A 25,415-nucleotide genomic window follows, 5' to 3' on the forward strand; every position below is an offset into this window, starting at 1 on the left:
AGGGACCATTTTCATCTCCAGAATTAAGGATTATTTTGATGTTACATCATTGCCTTTTCTCTTTTACTTTCCTTTTTAGTTTTATTTTAGGATTCCCTATTTTTAATATTCATACAGAGATTTCTTTAACTGAAATACCGAATAGTTTCTTTGGTGTGAAAAACTATAATAGTACACAGGATCCTAATGAGACAATTAATAATGTGAAATAGGAAGTAAAGGGCTAAAGGTGTAAGGAAAGTGGGAAGGGTGGGGGAAAGGTAATAAGGGAGAGGAAAAAAATATGAGAAACTGAAAAAATGGAAATAAAGTGTTTGTAAATGGGGAGGGGAGGAGGGCGTGAAGGGAGGGCAGGGACAAGGGGAAAAAATGAGAATCAAGACCTATTATGTAAAGGTACAGAATCCCAATGATGAATGTAACTGTATTTGTATACCTAGATTGTACCAATAACCTCAATAAAAAAGGAAAAAAATGGAAAAAAAAAAAAAGCAACAGTCAAGCTGGTGTAGTGGCACACACCTGTAACCCCACCTGCTCGGGAGGCTGAGCAGGAAGATTCAAGCCTGAGCAGTTTAGTGAGCCCGTCTCAAAACAAAGAATGGAAAGGGCTGGGGATGTAGCTCAGTGGCAGAGCGCCTTTGGGTTCTATCCCCAGTACCTCTCTAACAATCAGCCAATCAATCAAAAAGAGGCAATGGTCAAAAGCTCCTAGGAGTAAAGAAGCTCTGGAAATAGAAAATGCTGTTGCTTATTGTGCAGGGTTGTGAATATTTCTTATGTCACCAAATTGTGCAATAAGTTGGTTAAAATGGTAAGTTTTACACTGTGTATTTTACAATAAAATTTTTTGGGAAAAAATGCTTCCAGGAAAGTGTAGGAGGGCATGAGCATGCCCAGAATACAGGAATCAGTGCTGCATGATCCTTGCATTCTGCCTTGCAGCTCCCTGCAAGGAGAACAGAAAAGTGGGTCCTTTCCAGGAAGCTGCTGGGGAGGGCTGGGGGTTGGAGGCACAGCCCGGGTTTGAGTCTTGGCCCCTCCTTCCTGAGCATTCTTGGATGGGTCACTCAGTTTCTCTGGGCCTCAGTTCCTCATCTGAACACTATGGGTTCCTGATATCATGTTCTTTGTAAAGAACAGATAATTCAATTAAAAAAGGTTTCTAGCACAGTGCTTTAGGGCACATGAAAGGAAGTCAATAATCTGTAGTGAGCTGGGTGTGGTGCCGCACATTGGTCACCCCAGCACTTGGGAGGCTGAGGCAGAACAATTCCTGTGAGTTGGAGGCCATCCTGAGCTACAAAGCAAGACCCTGTCTCAAAAAAAAAAAAAAAAAAGCATCAAAAAAATCCCAGAGCAATTGGTGTTGCCACAGTGGGCCCCTCCTTTGCTAGAGACGGTCTTACCAGAGGAAGGAATAAAGGAAGAGTACAGAACCACGTCCCAGCATATGGCTTCTCTCCCTTTCCCTGAGAAACCTGGCAGGCTTTGGTCTCCATGGCGCCCTCTGCCAACCTGGAAGGCACCTGAGAAGGGCATGCACCCACATCTCTCACCGTGATACAAGCTCAGACCCCAGCGCCAGCCAGGGCCCCACAACCCAACCTCAGCCACCACTCAGCCTGGAGGAGGTGCCCAAGTCCCCAGCTTTGTCCAGAAGATGGATGACTTTCATATCACTATTACCTCGTTCTTTACTTACAATCACACTGGGCTTCAAAACTCACACGATCAGGACTGGTCCAGCCTACTGCACCCTGGCTAAACTGTTCTATTTGCGGTTGAATCTCACACATTCAGAGCTGGACGATTTCGTGCTCAGCTAAAAACTCTCCCTAATTCTAAAGGTCAGAATGTGAAGCTCACAGGGCCTGAGTGACCTGCTCAAGGACACCCAGGGTAGTTAATCACAGAGCTGAGAACAGGAAATCCATACATTACCGGGTTGGGGATATTTTGTCTCTGGTGAGTGAAATAAAGAAAGATTCATTAGCCTGAGATGGAGGTCTTACTTCTTGTTGGGCAGCAATGCTGAACCTGAATATTTCTATCTTGCTTATACAAATGCAACTGTAGGTCCTGGAAGGCAGGAAGCCCCCAGGTCCTCTGTAAAGAGGGACTGCAGGAGCTGGGCATGGTGGTGCACACCTGCAAACCCAGCACTCTAAGAGGCTGAGGCAGGAAGAAGGCAAGTTAGAGCCCAGCCCAGGAAGCTTGGCAACTTAATGAGACACTATCTCAAGACAAAAATTAAAAATAGGCCAGGGGTGTAACTCAGTACAAAGTCCCTGATTTAAATCTCCAATACCACAACAAGCAGGGGAAGGGGCCCACAGAGGTCACCAGAGCCAGTGGTTTTCCATTGAGGGATCCACCCTCTAGGAGAGGGTAAGTGTACAGTGCACAACAAACAGTTACTGTTAGTTTAGTTGGAAAACAGATCAAAACATATTGGGGTTTAAAATACAAACTGCAGAAAGAGAAGTTGCTCCAAGTCTTCTTTGCAGTTAGCAAAGAGCAGACGATGGAGATTCTGACAACGGTAGGGGTAAAGGCTTAATGAAGCTAGCTCATCTCAGCGCCCAGCCTCCGGCCCCTTCTGTGGACCATGGGCAACTGGTGGTGGCTGCCCACATGTTCAGAAAGTGGCCATGAGTCCAAGGGAAGGCAGAGGGGTACCCTGAAACCTCATTCCCGCCTGTCCCGAGTGCCACCCGATTTGTCCATGCAGCCCCAACACTGCGGTGGGGGCTGCCCCGCTCTGATCTCCATCTGCAGACACAGCATAATGTCAAGGGTTGTGTAAGTAGGTGGGCGGGATGGGGGTTCTCAGGGGATCCCTGAAAACAGGACAATGTGTGGAGCATCCTCTCAAGGTGATCTCAGTGAAACGGAGGCGGGGCAGGACACCAGGAAATCAGGAGGGACAACACAGCAGCCATCAAGGACAGCCTGTGTTTAAGAGCAAAAAGTGTAATGCGTGAATGTAAACCTCAAAGTTGAAAGGAGGGAGAAGGATCTGCCAGTGCAGGAGCGCCATTCCTTGAGGAAGAAACACGACTCTGAATGTTACACAACCTGCTAGCTCCAAAACTGTGCGGCTAGGTTAGCGCTGTCTCTCTTGGGCATAAACCTGGGTAGGCTCGTTTTAAATTTTTGTTTTAAAATGTGTCTCTTTCGCTTGTCTTCTAGCAGGTAAAATAATCTCTGCATATTGGAGGGCTCTGCAGGGGAGGGAAAATTTTCCACACTTTAGAAGAGATTCTCCAGCAGTCTCATCCAGTGGGGTCCTGTGCCCTTTATTTGGCATTTTAGGCAGCTGCACATCTGCCACTTGTCTGGGACAGCAAGAGAGGGACGAGTGGCACATCTTCCGTGCCTGGAAGGTCCTCCCTCCCTCCTCATGACAGGCTGAGCTGTGTCCCCCAAATTCCGTTCCTCGGAATGTGACTGTATTTGAAGACAGGGTCTTTGAGGAGGTGAAGTTAGAATGAGGTCATGAGGGTGGGCTCTAACCCAACTTGTCTGCTGTCCTCATGAGTATAGGAAATGAGGACCCGACAGGCTCAGAGGAAAAACCATGGGAGGATGCCAGAGACGACCCTTTCCAACCCAGAAGAGGAGCCCTGGAGAAAACAATCTGTAGACATTTTGCTCTCAGATCCCGGCCGCCAGAACTGTAAGGAAGTGACTTTCTGTGGTTTAAGCCTCCAGCATGGGCTGTAGACTCATTTACTCCCCTAGCCAATCCGCTTCCTGGTCACTTTTCCTCCTACAAACATCTGTCCACTCCTTTCACATTTAATCCCTGTTTTTCTCACTTTCAGAGCCACTGTTTGGCTTTAGAAAAACATAAACAGAACATTTTTGCTGTTTCATGATGTTCAGCTGCAAAATGTCAAGGAAAAAACAAAGGAAACACCACCCAAATCCCCTTATTATTCCACCACCCTCCCCATCGGGATTGGCTGGGATTAGCATGGGGTGAGACTCGAGCTGGGGAGATAGAGACCTGTGCAGCCAGTGTTGCCCTGGGTGGCACTGGGTTTTGGCAGCGCAGTACAGAAAGGTCTGCTGTCTGGAAACATAACCTTCACAGGTCTGTGCTGTCCTTCCTAATTATAGGTCCACGTTTTCCAAGAGGAGGCTACCGGGTGGGGACTTTAAAGGCAGCTGTTGTAGCCAGACACGGTGGCACATGCCTGCAATCGCAACACTCTGGGAGGCTGAGGCACAAGACTGCAAGTTTGAGTCTAGCCAACTTAGCAAGACCCTGTCTCAAAATTTTAAAAAATTTTAAAGGGCTTGGGGTGTAGCTTGTTGCAAAGGCCCTGGGTTCATTCCTCAGTACCATAAGAAAAGAAAAGTGACACTTTTGAATTGTTTATTTAATAATCATCTTCAGTGTGATTTATTTTCTTAGCTGAATCCACTCACTTCTGGTCCTGTAGAAGGAACTACTTACTTACAAGACAGACCAAAGACAATGCCCTTGTGTCACTGAAAGGCAATTTTGAAACAAAGCAACCTACTTGTAAGGGAGAAGAAAACAAAAGATTACCTGTAATTACCCAATAGTCTCTGGTTGTTTCTGATATATCAAGATTGGGGTATTCCAATGCTAAAAAGAACAAGAAATACATCAAATTACTTTTATAGGTTTTATATGTAAATATTAATATTGACTGGAACATAGAATTGACAAGCCAGTGAGCAGCTGAATCCTGCTTTGTCATTCTTGGGAACTCTATGACATAAGGTCAAATCATCTCGTTGGGCAGAAAACCAAAACCCTCAATAAAAGGTCAACCTTCTGATGAAGGACTTTAAGGGTTTGTGGGTTTCTGCTCTTTCAGGTTTTCCATCCAAACCCTCTTAAATAGAAAGAACCTCATTATCAAAACCCATACCTGCCACCTGTCTTAGCTGGAGGTTTGTCTTTAAAAATTGTCCAACCATCACTAAAGTCATTAGGAACAATTATCTCAATGGCAATGGATTTTTCCAACGCCAAGGGCTTGAATTTAGCAGCCAAATACTCATACCAATATGTCTCATATCACTTTACAAGGGTGGTGACTATGAGAGACAATACATGCAAAGGACTTGGGACAGTGTCTGGCATATAGTCAGCACTCAATAAATCTTATCTGTGGTTATTATCAGACTACTGTCAAAAGAATAAATTCTTCACATGCTGCCATGGGACATAATGTCATTATTTTATGGCATCATCTTTTCTGGTTATCTTTCCTTACTGCATGGAAATCTATTATTGCTTATAAATATTTTAAAAATTCTCAGTGGCTAGTATGTGCTAAGTATCCCATTTATACATATTGTCTCATCTATTTATGGTATCAAAGACAACTGTAGCAGGAAATTATGAAGCAATTTTGTTAATGCTTTTAAAAAATCTTGTCCAGTGACTCTGTAAAATGTAAGATTGATTAAATTTAGGAATATAAGCCTTTGTTTCCTTTGGCTACTAAGTAAGTATTTGGGGACAAAAAGTAGGCTGCATTGTCTTGGAAGTCTATACCTACTGCATGGTAATGAGGATTACATAACGGAAGCATTAGAGGGAGATGAGGAGGCCTCAGACTAAGCGGGCTTCATCAAGTGAAATCACGTCGCTGACTGCAAGTAGGTTGCTTTGTGGTATCTACAGTCAGGACAGGGCCGGAAGGTCTGGGAACATCAGCTGATGGCAAGAGTGGCAGAGAACCACGGCGACCTGAATTGTCCCCAGGGAGAGATCCCCGCACAGGCAGCACTGTAGGCTCCAAAGGCAGACTGCTGGGGTTCACACCCCAGGTCCCCTGTCCCACTGGCTATGGGAGAGTGGATATCTTGTGAACCCTAAGTTTTCATCTTCTAGGATGGTTGTGAGCACCCGTTGAGGTAAGACACAGGAGAAGGGAAAAGTTATCTCACAAGTGCTTTCTTACAACGTGCAATGTACTTTTCATGGATTCAACCTCCAGCAAGCACATTTTTCAGCTGCTATTTTATTATGACAGGGGTAGCATGTGGCGTAGGAACAGAGTTCTGCTTCATCGCGTGGATGTACTCACGTTCGGCAATAGTGAGCGGAGGGTAGGTGAGGTAGAACCCTACCAGCTCGGCAGAGAGCTGGCCGAGGAGGCTGCTGGCCACGGTGCCATTGAGGAACGAGCTCTGATTGCCCACGACGTACACCAAGGTGACAGTCTGGGAGGCATTGGACGTGCTCACAATCTGAATGGACACAGGAAGAAGGGAGGGAGACATGCCATATATGAAGAAGGTCTGTTTCACAGAGGCTGTGAGAGGTGCAGTTCAAGCAGAAGGTGAGGGCAGAAATGAAAGGGTGGTTGGGAAAATGGCAAGGAAGAGACAAGGGTAACAGCAATCATCATTTACGGGTTGCACGCTGCATGCTGAGCTTTGTGCTGAAGGCTGAGCCTCTCACTTAATCCTCAACCCCACACAACTTCCTTCTACAGATGAGGAAACTGAGGCCCAGAGTGATGAAGGGATTTGTCCAAGGTCAGACAGCTCCCATGACTGTCAGGATTTGAACCAGGGTCATCTGGCTTCAGGCTCTTAACTACCGGCATTATCTTTCTGAGGGCTTAAGCTGTGTCAAAGAACTTTTATTATTTTGAAAATATAAAACAGAGCATAGGAATGTTAGGATTAAAGAGGACTCAGCTACTCAGAACACTGAGTCAAACTCTAAAGGAATTTCAAGGTTGAAAGAAGCAGCAAGGTACAGTGTACAGACTTGATCACCTGCCTTATCAGGGGGTAGGGAAAAGAACTTGAATTTGATGATAAAGAAATTCAGAAATACAAAATATGTTTTCTGGAAAAAATTACATTTCCTTGTGGTCTATTAATTCAATATAGAACATGTTTTTTAAAATCATAGAGGTGACATAGAGGTGACATCATTTTCTTCTCACATTTTGTCTAATTCCATTCTTTACTTGCAGGAAAATGAGGTTTTCTGGGTCAATGAATGGACAAAAATATCCCCCAGACGAGGTTTTAAGAACACATGCAAGAAGAAGTCATTGCCTTAGTGAGATATTTTTGCAGGGTTCTGTGCACGGCATTTTCCCTCCTGCACCCCAATCCACTGTAACCCACCCTGCTCTATGTCCCACAAGGCAGACCCCTGGGGGTCACCTACCCCATGGCTCCTTTCCTGCCGGCTTCAGCTAAGAATGGTTCTGCAGACACAGAGCTAGGGTGGGAGGGAGGTCAGGGGGATTGGTGCCAGGTCTGCCCTGCAGGGTTACAGGGCCCAGGGGTTGCTGCCCTGAATACTGCACTGTCCCCATGCATAGTTTCACAAAAGGGTTCCTTTCACCAAAACTCCCCTCAAATTACCTGCCTTTGAGCTCATTCTGTCTTTCCGGTGGGAGCTGACTGCCACCCAGGCTTGCTGGCACTCATTTCTGAGTAATTTAAAAGACCTTACCATCCTGCCACCTAAAAAATAACTAAATAATAGCTTAAAAGATAACTTTTCATTTCTGTGGAAGAGTATTTGCCTAGTATGTGAAAGATCCGAGGTTCCGTACCCAAGAATGCAAAAGTAATAATAACTTTTCAAACTTTATCTCTACTGTGAAATGTTCTGTTTTTCACTGTCAACAAAACTAAATTTCTCTGGATCTCCAAAAAGCCTGGAAAGCCTGCAATATGAATACCTCTGTGGACACCACATTTGGCCACATAAAGGATAACTTTTTATTGTGTTAAAATAGGTGAAACAAACTTTACTATTTGAACTATTGTTGAAGTATGCAGTTCCGTGGCATTAAGCACATTAGCACTGTTGTACAACCATCACCGACATCGATCACCAGGACTTTTTTATTGTCCCCGAACCCTGACTGCACCCATAGACAACTCCTAATGTCACCCTCCCCCAAGCCCTGGCAACCACCACACTACTTTCTAGATGAATCTTAGGAATAAAATCACTTTTTTTTTCAGTTCTGATGATTGAACCCAGGGCCTCTGCAACTGAGCAACATTCCTAACCCTTTATTATTACTATTATTATTATTATTATTATTATTATTATTATTATTATTATTTATTATTATTTTGAAATTGGGTCTTACTAAGTCATCAAGATGCCCAGACTGGGCTCAAACTGGTTATCGCTTGCCTCAGGCTCCCAGAGCACTGGCAGTACAGTTGTGTACCGGCAAGCCCGGCTGAGATCACTTACTAAGTGCACAACTCGCACGTTATAAGAGCAAGCAGGCAGTATCCGTCTTTTGGTGACTGGTTTTTTTCACTCAGCACAATGTCCTCAAGGTTCATTCGTGTTGTAGCATGTGTCAGAATTGCTTTTCTTTTTAAAGGTTGGACAATCTTCCACTGCACGTATACATCACATTTGTTTATCCACTCGCACAGTGATGGACACTTGGGCGGCTTTTACCTTTTGCCTACTGTGAATAACGCCACTATAAGTATGGGTGTATAAATACCCATTTGAGTTCTGGGTTTCAACTCTTCTTGATGCATATTCAGAAACAGAATCACCAGATCATAAGGTAATCCTGTGTCTAATTTTCTGAGCAAACACCGTATTGTTTTCCCCAGTGGCTGCACCATCAGACAGTCCCCCTGGAAGGACACGAGCATTCTAATTCACATTCTAATCAACATTTTGTTATTTTGGGGGTTTGGTTTTGTTTTTGAGAATGACAATCATAATAAGTTGAAGTGATATCATATTTTTTTCATTTATATTTCTTTAATGACTACTAGTATAGAGCAATTTTTCATGTCCTTGTTGGCTATACACATTTTTTTTAGGAGACATGGCTATTCAAGTCCTTTGTCCACTTCTAATTATCGTTAAATTTTATATCTTAAGCTATAAGAGTTCTTTATATGTTTTAGATATCAGCCACTTCTCAGATTTGTGGTTTATAAATACTTTTATCCATTTAGAAGGCTGTATTTTCAGTCTGCCAATAGTATATTTTGTTGGACAAAGTTTTAAATTTAAAGAAGTCCAACTTATTTATTTTCCTCTTATTGCTTGTGCTATTCTTGATGTCATATCCAACAAATAGGCATATCTAACAAATTAATTTTGTCTTAATGTTCTAAGAGTCCTATAACTTTAGTCCTTGATGCATTTTGAGTTAATTTTGGTACATGATGTTAAGTGAGGGTCCAGCTTCCTTCTTTTGTCAGCCATCCAGTGCTGACAATTCATTGAAAAGCCGTTTCTTCTCCTGTTGGATAGGGTCAGCACTCTTACCACGTGACCTCATAAAAGAGGGTTTATTTCTGGGCTCTGTATTTTGTTCTACTGGCCTGTATGTCCAGCTACGTGTGGGCACCACGTTGTTTTGATGGCCACAGCCTTGTATTCACCTTTGAAATCACAAAGTGTGAAACCTCCCCATTTTGTTCTTTTTTCCCCCAAGATTGCTTTGATTGAAGGTCTCTTGTGATTCAACTTTAATTTTAGGATGAATTTTGCTATTTCTGCAAAAAAGAATCCCTGGGAATTTGATAGGGATAACATTAAGTTTGCAGACTGCATTGAGTAGTACTGACATTTCAACCATCTTAAGTCTTCCAGTCCTGGAACACAGGCTGCCTCTCCGTTTACTTTTATCTCCTTTAATATACTTATGTTTTCTGTAAGAAAACTGATCATTTGTGGTGGCTATGCCAGCTCTAAAAATACAAAGTCAAGTTCACAGTACTGGTCCCTGAAAGTCATGCCCTATCCCCCTTCAGGAGGACCCTTTCCCATCATCCCTTTACTGCCAGCTTCCTGCAGCTTCTGAGTTCTTCAAGCCATATTCATTTAGCCAACTAGCCCACAGGGAGATGGAGCCCTGTGGTTTACTTGCCCAACATCCATTCTCCTTTCTTCTATGACAGCACCAGTTTTCTTTGGGGAGTCACCTCTCCCCTCCTTTCTCTCCGTACACTTTGGATGGGACTGCCCCACCCCAGTTGCAGGAGGAGTCATCTGAGCCAGGCCTAGTTGAGTGGGACAGGTCATCTCTTTGGCCACCATTACTGATCCAGAAATGAGCATTGTATGTCCAACAAAAGCCAGTCCCCAAATTCTGACAGATATGACACAAGAAAGGCGCTTTGGGTCCAGAAAACTATAAGCAGAAAGGATGAGACAAATCTGAAAGTGCCAGAACCACCTAATGGAACTAAGGATGATGCCAGCCCAGAGCCAAGCAAGTAGAGAGATGAAGAGAAAACTGCATGGAAAAATCACTGAAGCACCTGGATCCAGCTGTACCTAAAGCAAGTAAGCTGTGAATTTTTCAGTCAATCACATCCTCTTTTTGCTTAAGCTTTGTAAGCTTGGCCTCTCGCAACCAATGTAATTCTAAGACAATTGTAACCCAGCCTCTAACATCAAAGCTATATGAGTTTGTTCTTTAAGTCACTTTCTCAATAATTCTTTGAATGAATGAATGACATGATCTTATTCCACAAGGGAATCAAAGTACTTTACCGATATTTAATAAAAATTATACTAATATATTTATATTTCCATATTATCTACAAAATAAAAATGAAAAGTTATTCATTATAAAACCAGACAGAAAAAAAAAAAGAATAGCAGTAGAATGGTTAGCATGGAGTTATGTATGTACGCCATAGGACCCAAGAGGGCTGCTAAATCCAGGTAACCAATTCTGGGCTTCTTGTCAGTGAAGGCTAAAAATGAAATAGGGTTAATAAAATAATTCATCCAATTAGCTATTTGTTTCAAGAGCTTTCAATATGTTCAAGAGCATCTGAAATCTATTTAGACATGATATTCAAATCACCTGTTGTAGACTTTTCCAAGAAAGGTTTGCTACTTGATTAAACAAAATTGCCTCTACTGGTCCATAACGAGTACCCCAAAAGAAGTTGCTTAAGCCCAAGGGCAGCTTATTTCTCTTGGTGTCTCTCTTACTGCCTGGTAAATAGCAGGCGCTCAATAAGTCTGCGCTTCCTGAATACAATTAAAATAGGCTCTGTTGCCAAGATCAAACTAGGCTCATGTACTTGTGAGGATCACAAATTCTACCACACACACACACACACACACACACACACACACACACACACAAGATTTCCCACAAGAGAGCCGAGTCACACTCCTTACATAAATTTTAAGTCTAACACATTTTTAGATCTTAGTCTAATATGAACCAAATCATAATGAGATACTTCCCTATACACTTTGGGTGAGTCTAGGCAAGGAAAGCTGCTCATTCAAATTAAATCATATGCTTTCTACATCGCACTGGCTTTGCTGATAATTCACTTACACTAAATGTCAATTTCAGAAGCACTGGGTCTAATTGCAAAGGCTTTAGTTCTGTGGTAAAAACAGAGACACTGAACAGTAGAGTTAATTAGGGAAATTTGGGGGCTGGGTGAATATGATTAAGAAGCATCTGTCCTCAGTGGAATGATATCTACAGAACTGCAAAAAATGGGTCTGAGAGAGGCTGTTGGTGGTGTGTGCAACTCTTGTCCAGGTAGCTGAACTACATGGGGCACCAGGGGTGGGATTTCTCATGGAAGGAACTCATGTGTTTGCCAAAAGTTCCCAGAGGACCCCCTTTCTGTGTTACATTGATGGGGAGTTTAGTGCAGAAGAGGATGGACTCCGGGCTCAAGTCTTTATCGCATTCTTTTCCATGCGACCTTCTGGAAGTTGTATAACCTCTCTGTCAGTTCTATCTTGAAAAAAATGAAATGGAAAAATATCTCAGAAGCATGTCTTGAGTATTACGCAGCGAAATATCTGCAAAACACTTAGCACAATTCCTGGCATATAGTAAGCCCTTGATATAAAGTGTGGGTATGTGTGTGTGTGAGAGATGATTGTTCATGTAGTTAACTGAAATTGGCCCAGTGCAAATCTTGATGAGTTAGCTATTTAAAACTGATTTATTTATTCATTGTATATGATACATTTGATGTATTCTAGTTCAATTTTTAAAAATAATGTTTTATAAAAGTCTGAGGAAGCATCATATGAGAAAGTAAATATAAACCCCCAAGCCATAGCAGGTATGCAGTGACACAGTGTCTCTCCTATCACAGCCCAGTCCCAGACATCCTCGCCAGTGCCATGACTTTAAGTGCTATATCACCTGCCCAAAGCACAAAGTTACAGTTACACAAGGCAGCCTTGCAACAGGGGTTGGAGGCAGTCATTTCTCACCAACACGGGCCCTTTGGTTGCTGGTTAACTGCTCATCCCGAAGCCCCCCTCCTCCCTACCTGAACCTTCAGGTTGCTTCTGGTGTTGAGAACTTTTCTCTCTGCATCCTGAAATGCCTTCTGCAGCCTCTGCTCCATTGTCTGGGCAAACTTACAGGACTGTATGTTGTCTGATTGGCTCACAAACTGTAGCACTAGAATGAGAATCATACAAAGCATTTGCTAAAGCCCTACATCTCAGTTCCTTAGATTTAATAGCAGTTTTCCTATAAAGCAGCATGACTTTAGGTTAGAGAAATTAGGCAAATAAACAATAAGGCCAGACAAGGTTTGATTATAGGTTTGAAAGTGACTGTTACAAGGATTGATACCAGGGAAAAAGCAAAACCATGACCCAAATGAGATTCTCTCCAATGTAGAGGATGTTGTGATTTTTATTCAAGCAAAATATGTAGACATCTGCTCAGAGACTGACAAATAATAAATAACTTAAGAGAGATTATGCCTTTTATTTTTTTGGAGGGGGGAAAATCAATTGACTTCCATTACTAAGTTGATTGCATGTTTTCATCTCAATGATTTCTCTACTCTGTGCTTTACACATTGCAAATTAGAAATCACTAGGGAGACTGAAAGAAAGAGTCCAGGGCTTACACACAGAGGTTTGAATTCAGTGATGTCTAGACCTTCTGCTCCAAACCATAGATTTTATGAATGCTCAACTCTTATTAGCATCTTCTGGAAATGCAGGAGAAAATACAATACTAAGTGTTTGTATGTTCTAATTATATAACCTGGAAGTAAAGCTCTGTGTTGGAACATTTTTAATAAATTCAAGGTTAGAAAAGTTTAGGCTGAAGGGCAGGGGACTTGGACCTTTGATTAGCGGGGCCCTTTGAAGAAGGTACATGGGGACATAAAAGTGACAGAGGAGCTAGCAACGGATTTTATAAGCAGGTGTCCCTGTGGAATTGCCCCGACCCCACAATGCACAGGAACCCTTTCCTTCTGAGTTACTTGCCTGTTTTTAGCTGGAAGTATCCTGCAGGGTGGGGCCTCCACGGAGAGGCAAGGACGGCCACAGACTGTAGGTTTGGGGTGTGCTGCTTCAGATCTGCAGTGACATTGCTGACTCCGTAAACCCCCAGCACTTCCATCACGACGGCAGGCAAGTACACCAGCCTCCCTCTGGTAGCATAATAACCAACTGAAAGGTTATGAGAATGTTCCAGAATGTCCACCTACAAAACAAATGGACCCCAGAACTCACTGTTTAGCTCCACAATACTTTAAGTTCTTCTGAGTGTTTCTTAGAACCACCACTGATAGGGAATAGGATGTTCCCTTTAACAAATACTCTAATAATGCTTTAAAGCATTATGTAGATTGGGAGATTTCAAAGAATCCTCATACAACAAAATGAAATTTACATCAAATTTACCTGGAATGAAATCAAATTTGCATTTTTTTTTGCATCCTTTAAAAGCCACAGCATGATCCTACAAACAGTAATTATCAGAAAAAAGGCAGAGAGAAGACAGCGTAGAGGAGACGTTTCAGGTGAATAGAATGCAGGGAAAATAGCTTTACTATATTTCTCATCATTGATGAGAACTAAAATTAAGTGGGACACCTTCAGGGAATGGATCAAGAAGTAAATCAAGTGACTTTACCCATCTGGCAGCAGACAGGGGACTGGTTCAGCCTTGGCTCCACCCTTTGTTTCAGAACCAGGGTGGGGACCACCCCAGACAGCTCTGCTCACAGCTGAGTCCTGAGGGGCACCAATGGCCAGGGCTCTCTCTGCCCCATTGGGAAGATTCTGAGCCTTCAGATTTATTTTATGTGGCTTTCTTGGTCCTGTAGGTCAATGGTTCTCAGTGTTTGTTGTTTTCTTTTTATATATCAAATATAATGTTTATTATCAAGCTAGCATTTGTGGAAAAAACAGGGAAAAGACACTAATGACCTCTAATATTACTAATACCATCATAATACAATTATAAAGCAACTTGTAAGTGTATCACCTTTCTGTTATGTTTCCTTAAGAATATGTATTTCACATATATATATATATATATACACATATATATGCACATTTTCAGATATACACAAATACACTTATGTATCTATATACCACGTGCACATACATATACTCATGTATGGTACACACTGGTTTTAACTTCTTTTCTGAATACTTATTATTATTCCTTTGAATACTTATTTTTATTCCTGTACTTGTACAGGTTTGCAGTACACAGTGATTACGATTATCATACAGAATTGGTACATGTACATAACACATCTTAATTCTTTTCTTCTCCCTTTCTGTCATCCCATCTCCTTCCCCTCCCTCCCTGCTCCTTCTAATATAACCTCTTTTTTTGCCATGCTAGGGATGGAAGCCAGGGTCTTGGACATGCTGGGCAAGCACTCTACAACTAAGATACATCCTCAGCCCCCATTTTTTTAAATTGTAGAAAATGCACATCCACATACAATTTACCATCTTAACAGCACACCTAAAAGAGATACGTAATGGGAACAACCAGTACCGCCCTTCATCAGTGGAATTCTTCACCTTGTAAAGCTGGACCTTTCCATCGAGGTATTTTGGATACCTCCACTTGCCCATATTCTGTGTCTCTGCTAGGAGTGTGTCACGGGGCGAGGAGTATAGCTCAGGTGTAGAACACTTGCCCAGCATGTTCAAGGAAGTGGGTACCATCCCCAGCACCAAAAAACAAAGTCACATGGATTTTCCAAGTAAACCAAGACAACTAATTTTGTGGTGCTCTCTCCACAGTGCATCCTCCACTGGTTCTTCTCCTAAAGGTGGTGGAAAAGATGATTAATGAGGAACCAGAGAGACTTCAAGGTGGACCATGGGCACAACCCAGAACAATACCAACTCACCCAGTGTGCTTCCTTTCCAGGCCTCGTAACTGCCTCACAGAGCAGGCCTCACTTGGCTCTGGTACTCTACGCTCTTACCACCTGTTTAACCCTAGCTGTGTCCACTGCTGCTTCCCTTCCTCTTCCTCCTCTCTTTAACGAAGAGAAAGACGCCAAGCAACAACATCTAGCTTGGATTTAACAAACTACTTGGTGTCCTTTATTCTCATTTTTACCACTACCTTTTATTAATGGCACAGAATCGTGGTTTCCATTTACAGTCATCATATCCACTAGCCCTTCAAAAGAAATGTGTTTAAAACTTAAAAAGCAAGCCAATCTAGGAAAAAGAAAAGTGCTCATTGTTACAGTGGTCCGTGTTGATGTGCAGAAAAGACCAAAGCGTAAGGTAGTTGGGGAATGAAGTTGAGTGAAAAATACATCAGGCAGTTTCACTAAACTAAATGAGAACATTCACATTTTCAGCTTCTAAGTAGTTTCTCTCTTATGGAATACATTTCTTTTTATTCTTTTTCTTCCTGTCCTTTTTTTTAGAACTGTGAGAGATTGACAGTGACCAAGAAAGTACAAATGTGCCAAATCTCATTTCTAGTCCTTGGTGTGATGGGTAGGGAGGAGACTACCAAGCTGAACACAGCTGTCGAACAGAGCATCAAAGAAAGCCAGAACAATATTTTTAAGTGGTGCAAAAGGGAATCCACTGACTGCCAGTTGTGTTCCTGCTTTAACACTTGGAATCAAACCAAAAGAGTATAAAGCAAAGCCTCTGTCACTCAGATATGCCATCAAAACAAGCCAGCAATTGTTAAACATCACTTGGCATTAAACTATTTGGAATAAAAACTGTTTACTTCCTGTCCACTGCTGGCAATTTAAGCAAAATTGGACTCGATTTACAAGTCAGAATAATTTTTAAATGTCCGGAAATAAATCCTGATTTACAACGGTGTGGAAAACAAAAGAAAAAGCAATGGATGGTTTCTAGAGAATTACATGGACAATATTAAATATTCTCCCCAAATGATGGGATAATGGGACGATTTAAAACAGTATATCCAGACTTAAAATCTCAATTTCCATCTCACAATAGGACCTTTTTCACCAGCCACAGCATCTTGGCTATTTACCCAAACGAGGAAAGATCTGACTTCTGCTGTGGTACCTGGGAAGGAGGAAAACCATCTACACATACTCTGGACCCGGATGGATTGCAATCAAGCAAGGACCTTACGTGAGCTGTGACATCAGCCTGGTGGAAAGCCTTCCGAAGGGCCTGCGTGAGCCCTCTGGCTACACTGAGCTTCAAGGATTCACTGCTCTGCGTTCTCCTCTGGGTTAGAAAGAGGACTGTGGGATGAAACAGAAGCACAGCGATCAGAGTGAGGCGCAAGCTTCATTACGCACAGCCCTCTCTCCTCCCAGCCACCATCTCCTGCAAATTCTGCACAAATCTGACAAGCAAAGGCCCACAGCGAGGGGATGGCCATGGACAGTGGCTCTGTTGGTCCTGCTAAAGTCCTAAGAAAAGAAGGCCGAGCCATGTGTGTGACCTTCATGGACCAACACCCGATATGCTGGGGGCGCTTCATTCGTGACCCACGCTACCTCTGACTTTGAGAGCCAGGCTCTGCAGTGCCTGTCCTAGGTAGGTCTGCATGCAGTGAAGCTGCTGTGACACCATCTGTTACGGTCTAGAGCTACAATGCACCCCTCCCCCCGATTCTCGTGGGTGTAGGAGGTGACTGAGTCGTGGGGGGCCGTACTTATCACTGGAGTCATCCACAGATGAGTTTGGGAGCCGAAGGTGCTGTGAGGAGGTGGGGCCTGGCTGAAAGTGGGTCACTGATGACCTGGGAGGATGTATTCTTGTTCCCAGCTCCTCTCTTCACGCTCTGCTTCCTGGCTATGGGTTGAGCACCTTTTCCTCCACCCTACCCCTCTGCCCTGGAAACTGAAACCATGAGCCAGAACAAACCTCTCCTCCCTTAAGTTGCAGCTGTTGGATTTGTTTTGTTCCAGCGAAGAGAAAATGACCAGGATACCATCCACTGACAGTCTACTTAGGTGCAGGTCCTGAGCGCGGTGCTGCAGCCCAAATCAACCCTCAATCTGGGAGGGGAAGTCCCACCTCACAGGTGAGGATGGAGATGAGGGATGCAGAACGGGCATCAGTGAGCAAATATGACCAGTGCTGTTACGAGACGGAAGCCCAGGCAGCTGTCAGAGCTTCTAAGAGGAGCATCCAGCCCTGAGTTGGGCAAGAGGCTGGGATCAGGGAATTAATTCTCCATGGGAATTGATGCTGCAGCAGCGTTCGGAGGATAATAGGTGTGAACTAGGCAAGGGAAGGGCATAGGTCGACTCTCCAACTCCCAGTAGAGGAACTGCCAGGTGTAAAGGTGCAGGGGAGAGAAGAGGGGTATGTCAGTGGACGTGGTCAGGCTTGGTTCTGAGGGCAGTGGACAATGAAGGGTTTTAAGCAAAGCAATGCATGTTAGGTTCCCTTGACTGCGGCCTGGAGAACAGACCCGGACAGCTGGGAGATCTGATGGCAGAGATAAATGTAGCTGCTGCTGCAGAGATGTAGATGAGTGATGGTGGCAGTGTATCCTTGGGAAGAAGGGGCAGTGTGCACCAGGTCGGAGAGGAATGCCTGGGAGGGAGAAGCTGAAGGAACTGTTGAGTAGGTTGGATGTAGCTAGGGGAGAAGGTGAAGGAAAGGGGGCAGGAAGGATGTTTCTCCATGGTGTGGGCTGGGGGGCTGGGCTGTCTGCCCCTCAAGGAGAAAGTATGGATCTAGAAGGAGAGAGGAGGAGTGAAAACCCAGATGGTATAATTTCTTGAGAAATAGAAAGAGATACTGTATTTTCCGCTCTGCCTAGTTTCACAATTTCCCATTTTAGACTAGGATATGTCTCAAGTTATAGTTTCATCTCATTCTTTGTGGAGTGAGGAGGAAGGTGAGATGCGAGCATTCGACACTGGCATGCTCTTTCAAATAAATTTGCCTAATGCTTTTTACAGCAAACACTACCATGCTATTGAAAGCACCCTGTGCATTGTAGGCCTGGTTTGCTGCCACTAGAGATTGGGGGTAAAACTTCGCTCACAGTTCTAACGCTGCCTACCCATATTTTCTTTTAAGAAAGTCTTTCTAACATCAAAGGAAATCTGGGGCTCCCATTTGTGCACCGTAGCTGTCCTTTTAGTGTCTGCTGATTAAGAAGACACATGACAAAAAGCCTGTCTGAATTATGTAGCACATTCCATGGCTTTGCATTAAGTGAATCACATTATTTATTCATCTGAGACATCACTGGCATTCTCAGACCCAGTAGAAGAACTGTGCTTTCCCAGGGTCCACTGAGGTCAGGACTGAACCTACGCCTAGAATCCATGTCACCTAGTGCTCCTCCTCTCCTCTGACACTTGATAAAGACCAAGGTTTCTCAACCCTGGCAGACTGGATTATTCTTTGTTTTTGAGGGCTGTCTGGTGCATTTGCGAAAGTTTAGCAATAGCCCACTAAATTCCAGCAGCAACCTCTTCCCCAGGTGTGATAACCCCAAGTATCTCCCAACATGGCCAAACGTCTCCCAAGGGTGGGGAGCAAGATCATCCCTGACTGAAAATCACTGACCTAAAAGAGAAATAATTTGGCTATATCTTTGAGACCAGGTTTGCTGCTTTCAAGTCAAATCAAGACAGTAGCCTCTCACCTGTCTTCACCAGGAGCTTACTGGACATTTGACACTCCAGGTTGGATGCCATTTTGCCAGTCGTGACTACTGCAGTTGATGCAGCAAGAAGAACAGCATCGGTGTTTTCTGCCTGCAGAGGTGGCAAGCGTGTGGCCCTCACGGACGCTGTAATGGACGTCAGTGCTGCCGTGATCGTCAGTGGGCGAGGAGTGGATGCTCTGGGCATCTCTGGCTTGGTGGGGTTTGGGAGGCCAGTGTGCATGGCTTGTGGTTTCCTGGGGAGGTGCGTCGTGGACAACAGGCCAGAGGCAGTGCCTGTGTTCCTTTGCACGGCCACGTGTGTGCTCACGGTGTGCGCTGTTCTAGCAAACATGTAGGTTGGCGTAAATGGGAAGGCAGTGTGGATTGCCCCCGCGGTCAACTTTGGAGCAGCCGGTGCCTCGTTGGTGACATTTCTAGCTAGAGCAGTGGTCACACTGCTCTTGGCTAAGCCACTGCTGCTGGTGCCCTTGGCAACCAGGGCTGCCGACAGTGCTGGTGGACTCGATTTCCTCAGAAGCAAAGTAGCAGCAGCTGCTGCAGTTGGTTCTATCTTGGGTGACACTGAGGAGTCCACTGTAAAGAGAGAAAAGGCAAAGCTTATCACTGGCCCAGAAGGCACACATCTTTTGTCCTGGTGATGAATGGATGTAACATGGGTGTGTCAGCCTGAAAAGCCTCCGCACTCTGGGCTTGCAGTGGGTGAACTTGGGCAATACAACTTTAGGAGCATTAAATCAATGAACTGTAATGAGAATGCCACTTTTAGCAAAGCTGTGGTTGGTAATAAGGACACAAATCCTAAATACTTTCAAAAAATGAAGCGGGCAGAGGATGTATGTTGTGTCTATTTGGGGTTGCTAACTTACTCCTAAAAGCTGGATATCTGTGTTGAGCTTGAGGATACTTTGGCCATGAAAGCAGTCGTACCTGTTTGGGGGGTACCAGGAAACAAACTATCTGCATTAGTGGCTGCACCTGTCCACTTCTTGGGGTGCTGAGAAGCTCGCAGCATTCTGGAAGGGGTCCTGGGAAAGGCACTGGTCGATATAGGAGGAGATTCAGCAACTGAGTGATATCCCAAGATGCTCTTGAATGGTGTGAAAGCATTTATCCCATGTGAAAGATAGATGTCCCTAGAAACTTGGGGACCTGTATCTGTTCCATCTGAAAGCATTTCTTGCAAGCTAAATGTAGAAGATAGCCTGAGCCAGGTTAGCCAAAGAGGATGGGTTGGCTGGGCGAGCAGCTGTAAATGGGGATGTGATGTAGAAGGCTGATTTGTGGATGGGTAATGTTCAACCTTCTCTGCTCGGAAAACTCTGGAATAGCTGTTACGGCTTGTGGGCCAGAGGTTTTCAGGGTTCCCAACCATGGTCACACCTGATTGTTGTACAGGATGGTGGGTGCCTGGGCCTAGGATGAGATCCTGAATGTTAAAGCCTTCTGCAGCCACTGATTGCCCAGCAGTATCTTTTAAATCCTGGGATTTTATTGCACTGGTAGCTGAAGTTAAACCACTGGGAAGAAGAGTTGAAGCTGAGTGAGTTTCCCAACTTATGGAGTTAATTGTGCGACCATTTAAATCATAATCTGTTTGCTGCTGGAAGCCAGATATTGTTGATTGTGTGGAAAGGGATCCAGTTTTTCCTGAACGAGAACTCCACAAAACATCTGTGATTGTTGGCTTGTTCGTGTCTCCCATTGTTGAAAAATCAGAGACATCAGAGGAGGAGGGAAATGCTGTCACCTGTTTGGAAGCTGAAGCTGGCAACTCCGAGTGGCCCACAGCAGCTGTGAAAGATTCTGGTTTGGTGCTGGAAAAGCCAGGAGATGGGGAAACCAGCAGGGTGTTTTGAATGGCAGGCACGGAAGGCGGAAGTGATCCTGATAAAAGGAAGTTTGTTCCTGGTGTTGTCATGATGGGAGAAGAAACAGGACCAGTGCTAACATCAGAAGTGAATCTGCTTACAGTGTGAAGACCCGGAACTTGTTTACTTGCAAAGGCCTGGAGATGAACTGTCACATTTGCCTTTTCATTTTTTCTTAAAATAGCTGTTCCGCTATCCTCCTTCTGCAGGGGAAAGATCTTTGTGGGAAGACGAAATTTGCTCAAGGGGAGGAGGTGTGTGGTTGCAGGAAAAGGGGGTACGTCTTTCCTTTCTCTCTGAGGAGGGGGCGTTTCTGGCACGGGGAATGGAGAGGCGACAGAGGAGGGAAGGTCGCCCGTTCCGTTCAGTGGTGATACAGGAGCCGCCCCAGAAGGGATGGCTTGCCCTTGACCCGGTGCGGTGAAAGGCAGAGGAGAAGACACCCAAGAGGAAGATGTGTGCTCTGCTGAAACCACAGGCCCTCTGGAATTCTCTGGAGCTGCTGACAAATGCGGTGGGTTAGCGGAGTCATTTGCAGGAGCAGGGGCTAGCTTTCTGCTGGTCCTTTCTACAGCCACCGACTGTGCAGTCTGGAAAAGCAAAGGCACAGCCTCCGCCGCACTCTTAAAAGTCGGCGAAGGCACCCCACCGTGGATTTGTTTAGCCCCTGCCCTGTGGACAGGCTGGATGGATGCAGGACTTAGAGCCCCTTCCCATGTAGGCCACGAGGGGGTTTGTCCTGGAAGCGGAAGACCTCCAGGTGCTAGGGGAGGGGGAGACAGATGGGCCAGCTCCGCCATGGGGCTCAAAGCCACAGGTGTGGGTGAGCCTGCTGAGTGGGGACTCTGTGTTGGGGACAGCTCGGAGCTCTGCCTTGTTGAGGATCCTGAAAAACCTAGATGAGGGACACTTATGAAATCCTGGGCAATTCTGGATGGAGTGTGGTTCATTTCACCAGAAAATGACTTTAGGGCATTAGCTACATTCTGACCTGAAGAGCTGACAGCTGGAGCTGTATGGGGGAACAAAGGCACTTTGGTGGGCTGCTCTGCTGGCCGAGAGAAGGCAATGGGATGAGGTGAGTGAGAAGCCCATGATGAGGATGAAGGTGGACGGAGGAGGAGCGGGAGACTGTTGGACCACAAGGGACGCTTCAGAAGGGAGGAAGTCCCTACTGGTGGCTGAGATGGGGACATGGCACTCAAGGTCACCAACGGGACTGAGGACAATGGGGGAAGCATGCTGGTGAGGAGCAAACCTGACACATCCGCCGCTTCTCTGTCCCCTTGAGGCCTTGGTTGGACCAGGGACTCGGTGGAGTCCTTGAATGGTTCCAGAGAGGCACTATGTCCGCTTCCTTGATAAAGGGAAGAAGAGAAGTCCCCCTGAGCTCTGGTCTTGCGGTGCATCTTGGGCGGAGGTGTCCGGGCCAAGTGCAACAAGCTCGTATTGTCGAGAGACTGTCCCAGCGCACTCTTGATTCTGTCTGCTGCCAAAGAAGACTTGACTTCCGTGAAAGGCCATGTTGGTGAAATTGGTAACAACTTCCCATGAGGAAACGACGCCGGGGTTGGGCTGACTCCTTGCTGCAGACTGTCTGTTCCTGTGAAACAGAGTATCCACAGTGAGGCGTGGGCGGCAGGAAGGGGCTGTGATGAAGAAGTGCTGCAGCTGACGGGTGGGTAAGACAGACATAGGGGCCTTGCGCCCATCACAGAAGGCTCCCCAAACCATTCAAACAATAAAACAAATAAATGCAAGACGCAAATATTGCAGTGAACCCACAGGAAAGAGTTAGTGAGAAGTAGACTCTAATGAGGGATGCTTAAGAAAACATGTGGAAAATTACTCATTTCTTTTCTTTCTTTTTTTATAGTAAATGGACTACCTACAAGGCTGTAAAACTCATATCCTAGAAAATCTAACACGAATATGGCTACCTACCTGCCACGACCAATGTCGCCAAAATAAACCTCATCCAAAAACCCAAAATGCACAACACCAAAGAAGGGCTGTGCAATCTGAGCATGAAAGTTCGCTTTTTAAAGTCCCTATGATATCTTCAGCAAAATATTTGAGGTCGCCTATGTTTGGAAAGATGGCACCAATGAAACATATTTTTCTTCTTAGATTTAAAAAGATTCCTGACGTTCTCATTCACGCCATGTCCAGGAGCAGAGATTTCCTTTGGCTTGGGGGAGTTCAGAAGCAAAAATGCCTCACACCCAACCTAAGACAGGAGACACCTCTCAGGAAGCCTGGTGTCACTACAAGCACTTGCAGAGACCAGAAGTATCAGCGCTAATGTGTGAAACCGGGGGAGGGAGACGAGAAAGCAGGCACAGAGCTCCCAGAGGAAGAAGGGAAGGAAATCTTAAGGAAGCTGTGAATTTCACACATCCTGCTGGATGATCCCCTTCCCACTGTTTCTCAGGGTTGACACTGCAGAGGTGGCTACTAAGTATCCTTACTTAATACTAAGTGTCCTTAACTATTACTTCAAATTAAAACTAACAGGGAAGGAAAGATGCTTCTACAGCTCTCTACCTTGCCAGCTGAAAACATTACAACCGCCTGATGCAAACAATAGGTGAGGTCAGAAGCTCTGAGGGTGCGAGCGTGTGACCTGAGCCACCTGGAGCTGCGTGAGTCTCTGCACTAGTGTCACGTGCAGGGAGGAAAGGGCACACTTAGGGTGTCTCAGCAGGCTGCTGTGAGCAGCTAATGAAATTACAGAGGCGGCATAAAAGCACTAAATGAACAAGCTGTCTGTCCTTATAGGCTCTAAGCCGCTGTGTTAGCTTAATGAGAGAGGACACTGAGGCCCAGAGAGGGCACACCCTTAGCCAGATGCCACAGAACTGAGAGACAGAAGCAGGTCCAGATGCGAAGGCTCCTCGCTTGTAGTGCCAGCCTTCCTCTCTGTGGTGCTTTTCTCCCGCCAGTTTCTACTCTGCACCACACCCCTATCGCATTTTTCCCACAATAACAACAAAAGCAAACCACTAAAGCTATGGTCTTACAATCCCGGAGCTTTCCAAATCAGCAACATTCTCTACAGTCACAATAGTTTTCGGAAAGTCTTCAGTTTCTTTCTTTCCTTTCTTTTTCTTTTCTTTCTTCTTTCTTTCTTTCTTGCTTTCTCTCTAAGACTTGGGAAAGAGTGGAAGGTGACTTTCACTCTTAATCAGGGAACGCATGAAGAAAATGTCCTTCCTGATTTGTTGTTTTCTTGTTTTTTAAGATTCTCCATTCTTGGGGTTTACAGACACCCAGGTAATTTGCTTTGAGTTATTTTCAGAACAGGTCGGGGTGTAACCCATACTATATCCACTGTCAATGGGCTTGTTGATTCCATTTTGTAAGCAAAAACAACCCCTTTTGGAAAAGCTAGTCTTATTAGCTGACTTAGTCTGCTGGCCCATGCTTAAGGCTGAAAGCTCCCACCGGCTTCTGCCAGCCATCTTACATAGAAATCAAGGGACAAGATGCTCAGAGCTCCGGGATGACACTGAAGGTTGCATCGTACCATATTGCATTAAAATACCTGTCCTTCTTGAAAATTGCTTCAGGTTTGCAAGAAATTGTGCTTTCTGTGTTACCCTGTGCAGCCTAAGGAGGCACTTGTCTTCAGTCAGGTGCAACTTCACATGGAAGGTGGATGCTGCTTTCATGCCCAAACCTTCCTAATTCATGTTGTTTATCTCCTAGACAGACTCAGCTTCATACTTTCCATGCAATCATGTGTTCTTATACATGTGAGTGAGTATACCATTCATGTAAAGTAGTTTCGTGTTTTGGTGTTTTCCAAATACACTTTGGAATCCATTTTTATGACTTGAACGTTCAATGACATTTTATGTAGGATTTCTTCTTTTGTACTTGCATTTAAATAGATTCAACCATGGGTGCAGTTGATAGATCCAAAACAAATCCACCTTGTTTCAAATAAATAGGCTTGTAACTTAAAATGGATATATAGATCAAACAGCTTGTGCTTTCAGCAAGCTGTCTCACAAACTTTTTCACAAAAATCTTACAAACGGGATAACAGGTGTTGGATGGTAATCTGAGTGAGATCTGTAACTAACAGATTTGCTGCAACTGGAGGAGGCTGATAAAAAATACATCGAGGAGAAGAAAGACAGTTGTGGGTGGATTTGTTTTTAATGGACCTTGGTATTTTCCCACCAAAAATCCAGTGTCTTCACTATTTCAAAAGCCCTGTGATGACAGGTTTCTAGCAACAATTTTGAGAAGTGTTGTATTTATTCCATGAGATGGTCATTAATCTGTTCACCACACATTTCTGCCTCTGCAACTCGGAGCACATGTAGCTATAAAACTTCATGACTGAGCTCAGACATCTTTGTGATTGGCTGGACCCAGTAAATTGTAAACAGAAATGACAAGTGTCACTTCCTCTTCCTCTTTGTTTTTCTTTCTTTCTTTCTTCTTCTTCTTTTTTTTTTTTTTTTTTTTTTTTTTTTTTTTTTTTTTTTTTTTTTGCAGTCCCGGCAATGCAACTCAGGACCTGGTACATGCTAGGCAAGCACTCTACTGGGGAGCCACACACTATCCCCGTAATAAGCTTTTCCTCAGTTGTCTGAGACAGGGTCTTGCTTTGCAGTACAGGGGGGCCTTGAATGTACTATGT

The 25,415-nt window shown here is 44.5% G+C and overlaps 1 protein-coding gene across 1 annotated transcript in view; it reads right to left on the reverse strand.

Annotated features, from left to right (window-relative positions):
• The window catches only part of Kiaa1549l (KIAA1549 like), a 279,081-nt gene that overhangs the window by 95,473 nt on the left and 158,193 nt on the right, over positions 1-25,415 (reverse strand). The window contains exons 2-8 of the mRNA XM_033756488.1: positions 22,017-22,361; positions 18,867-19,463; positions 16,379-16,494; positions 13,253-13,472; positions 12,292-12,425; positions 6,081-6,243; positions 4,565-4,624 (exon numbers count right to left, since the gene is read on the reverse strand). Of these exons, the coding sequence (XP_033612379.1) occupies positions 4,565-4,624; positions 6,081-6,243; positions 12,292-12,425; positions 13,253-13,472; positions 16,379-16,494; positions 18,867-19,463; positions 22,017-22,361 (1,635 nt within the window). The remainder of the gene's footprint in view (positions 1-4,564; positions 4,625-6,080; positions 6,244-12,291; positions 12,426-13,252; positions 13,473-16,378; positions 16,495-18,866; positions 19,464-22,016; positions 22,362-25,415) is intronic.

This window comes from Fukomys damarensis, unplaced genomic scaffold, assembly GCF_012274545.1.
Source record: "Fukomys damarensis isolate Sample0158 unplaced genomic scaffold, DMR_v1.0_HiC HiC_scaffold_27, whole genome shotgun sequence".
Taxonomy (NCBI): Eukaryota; Metazoa; Chordata; class Mammalia; order Rodentia; family Bathyergidae; genus Fukomys; species Fukomys damarensis.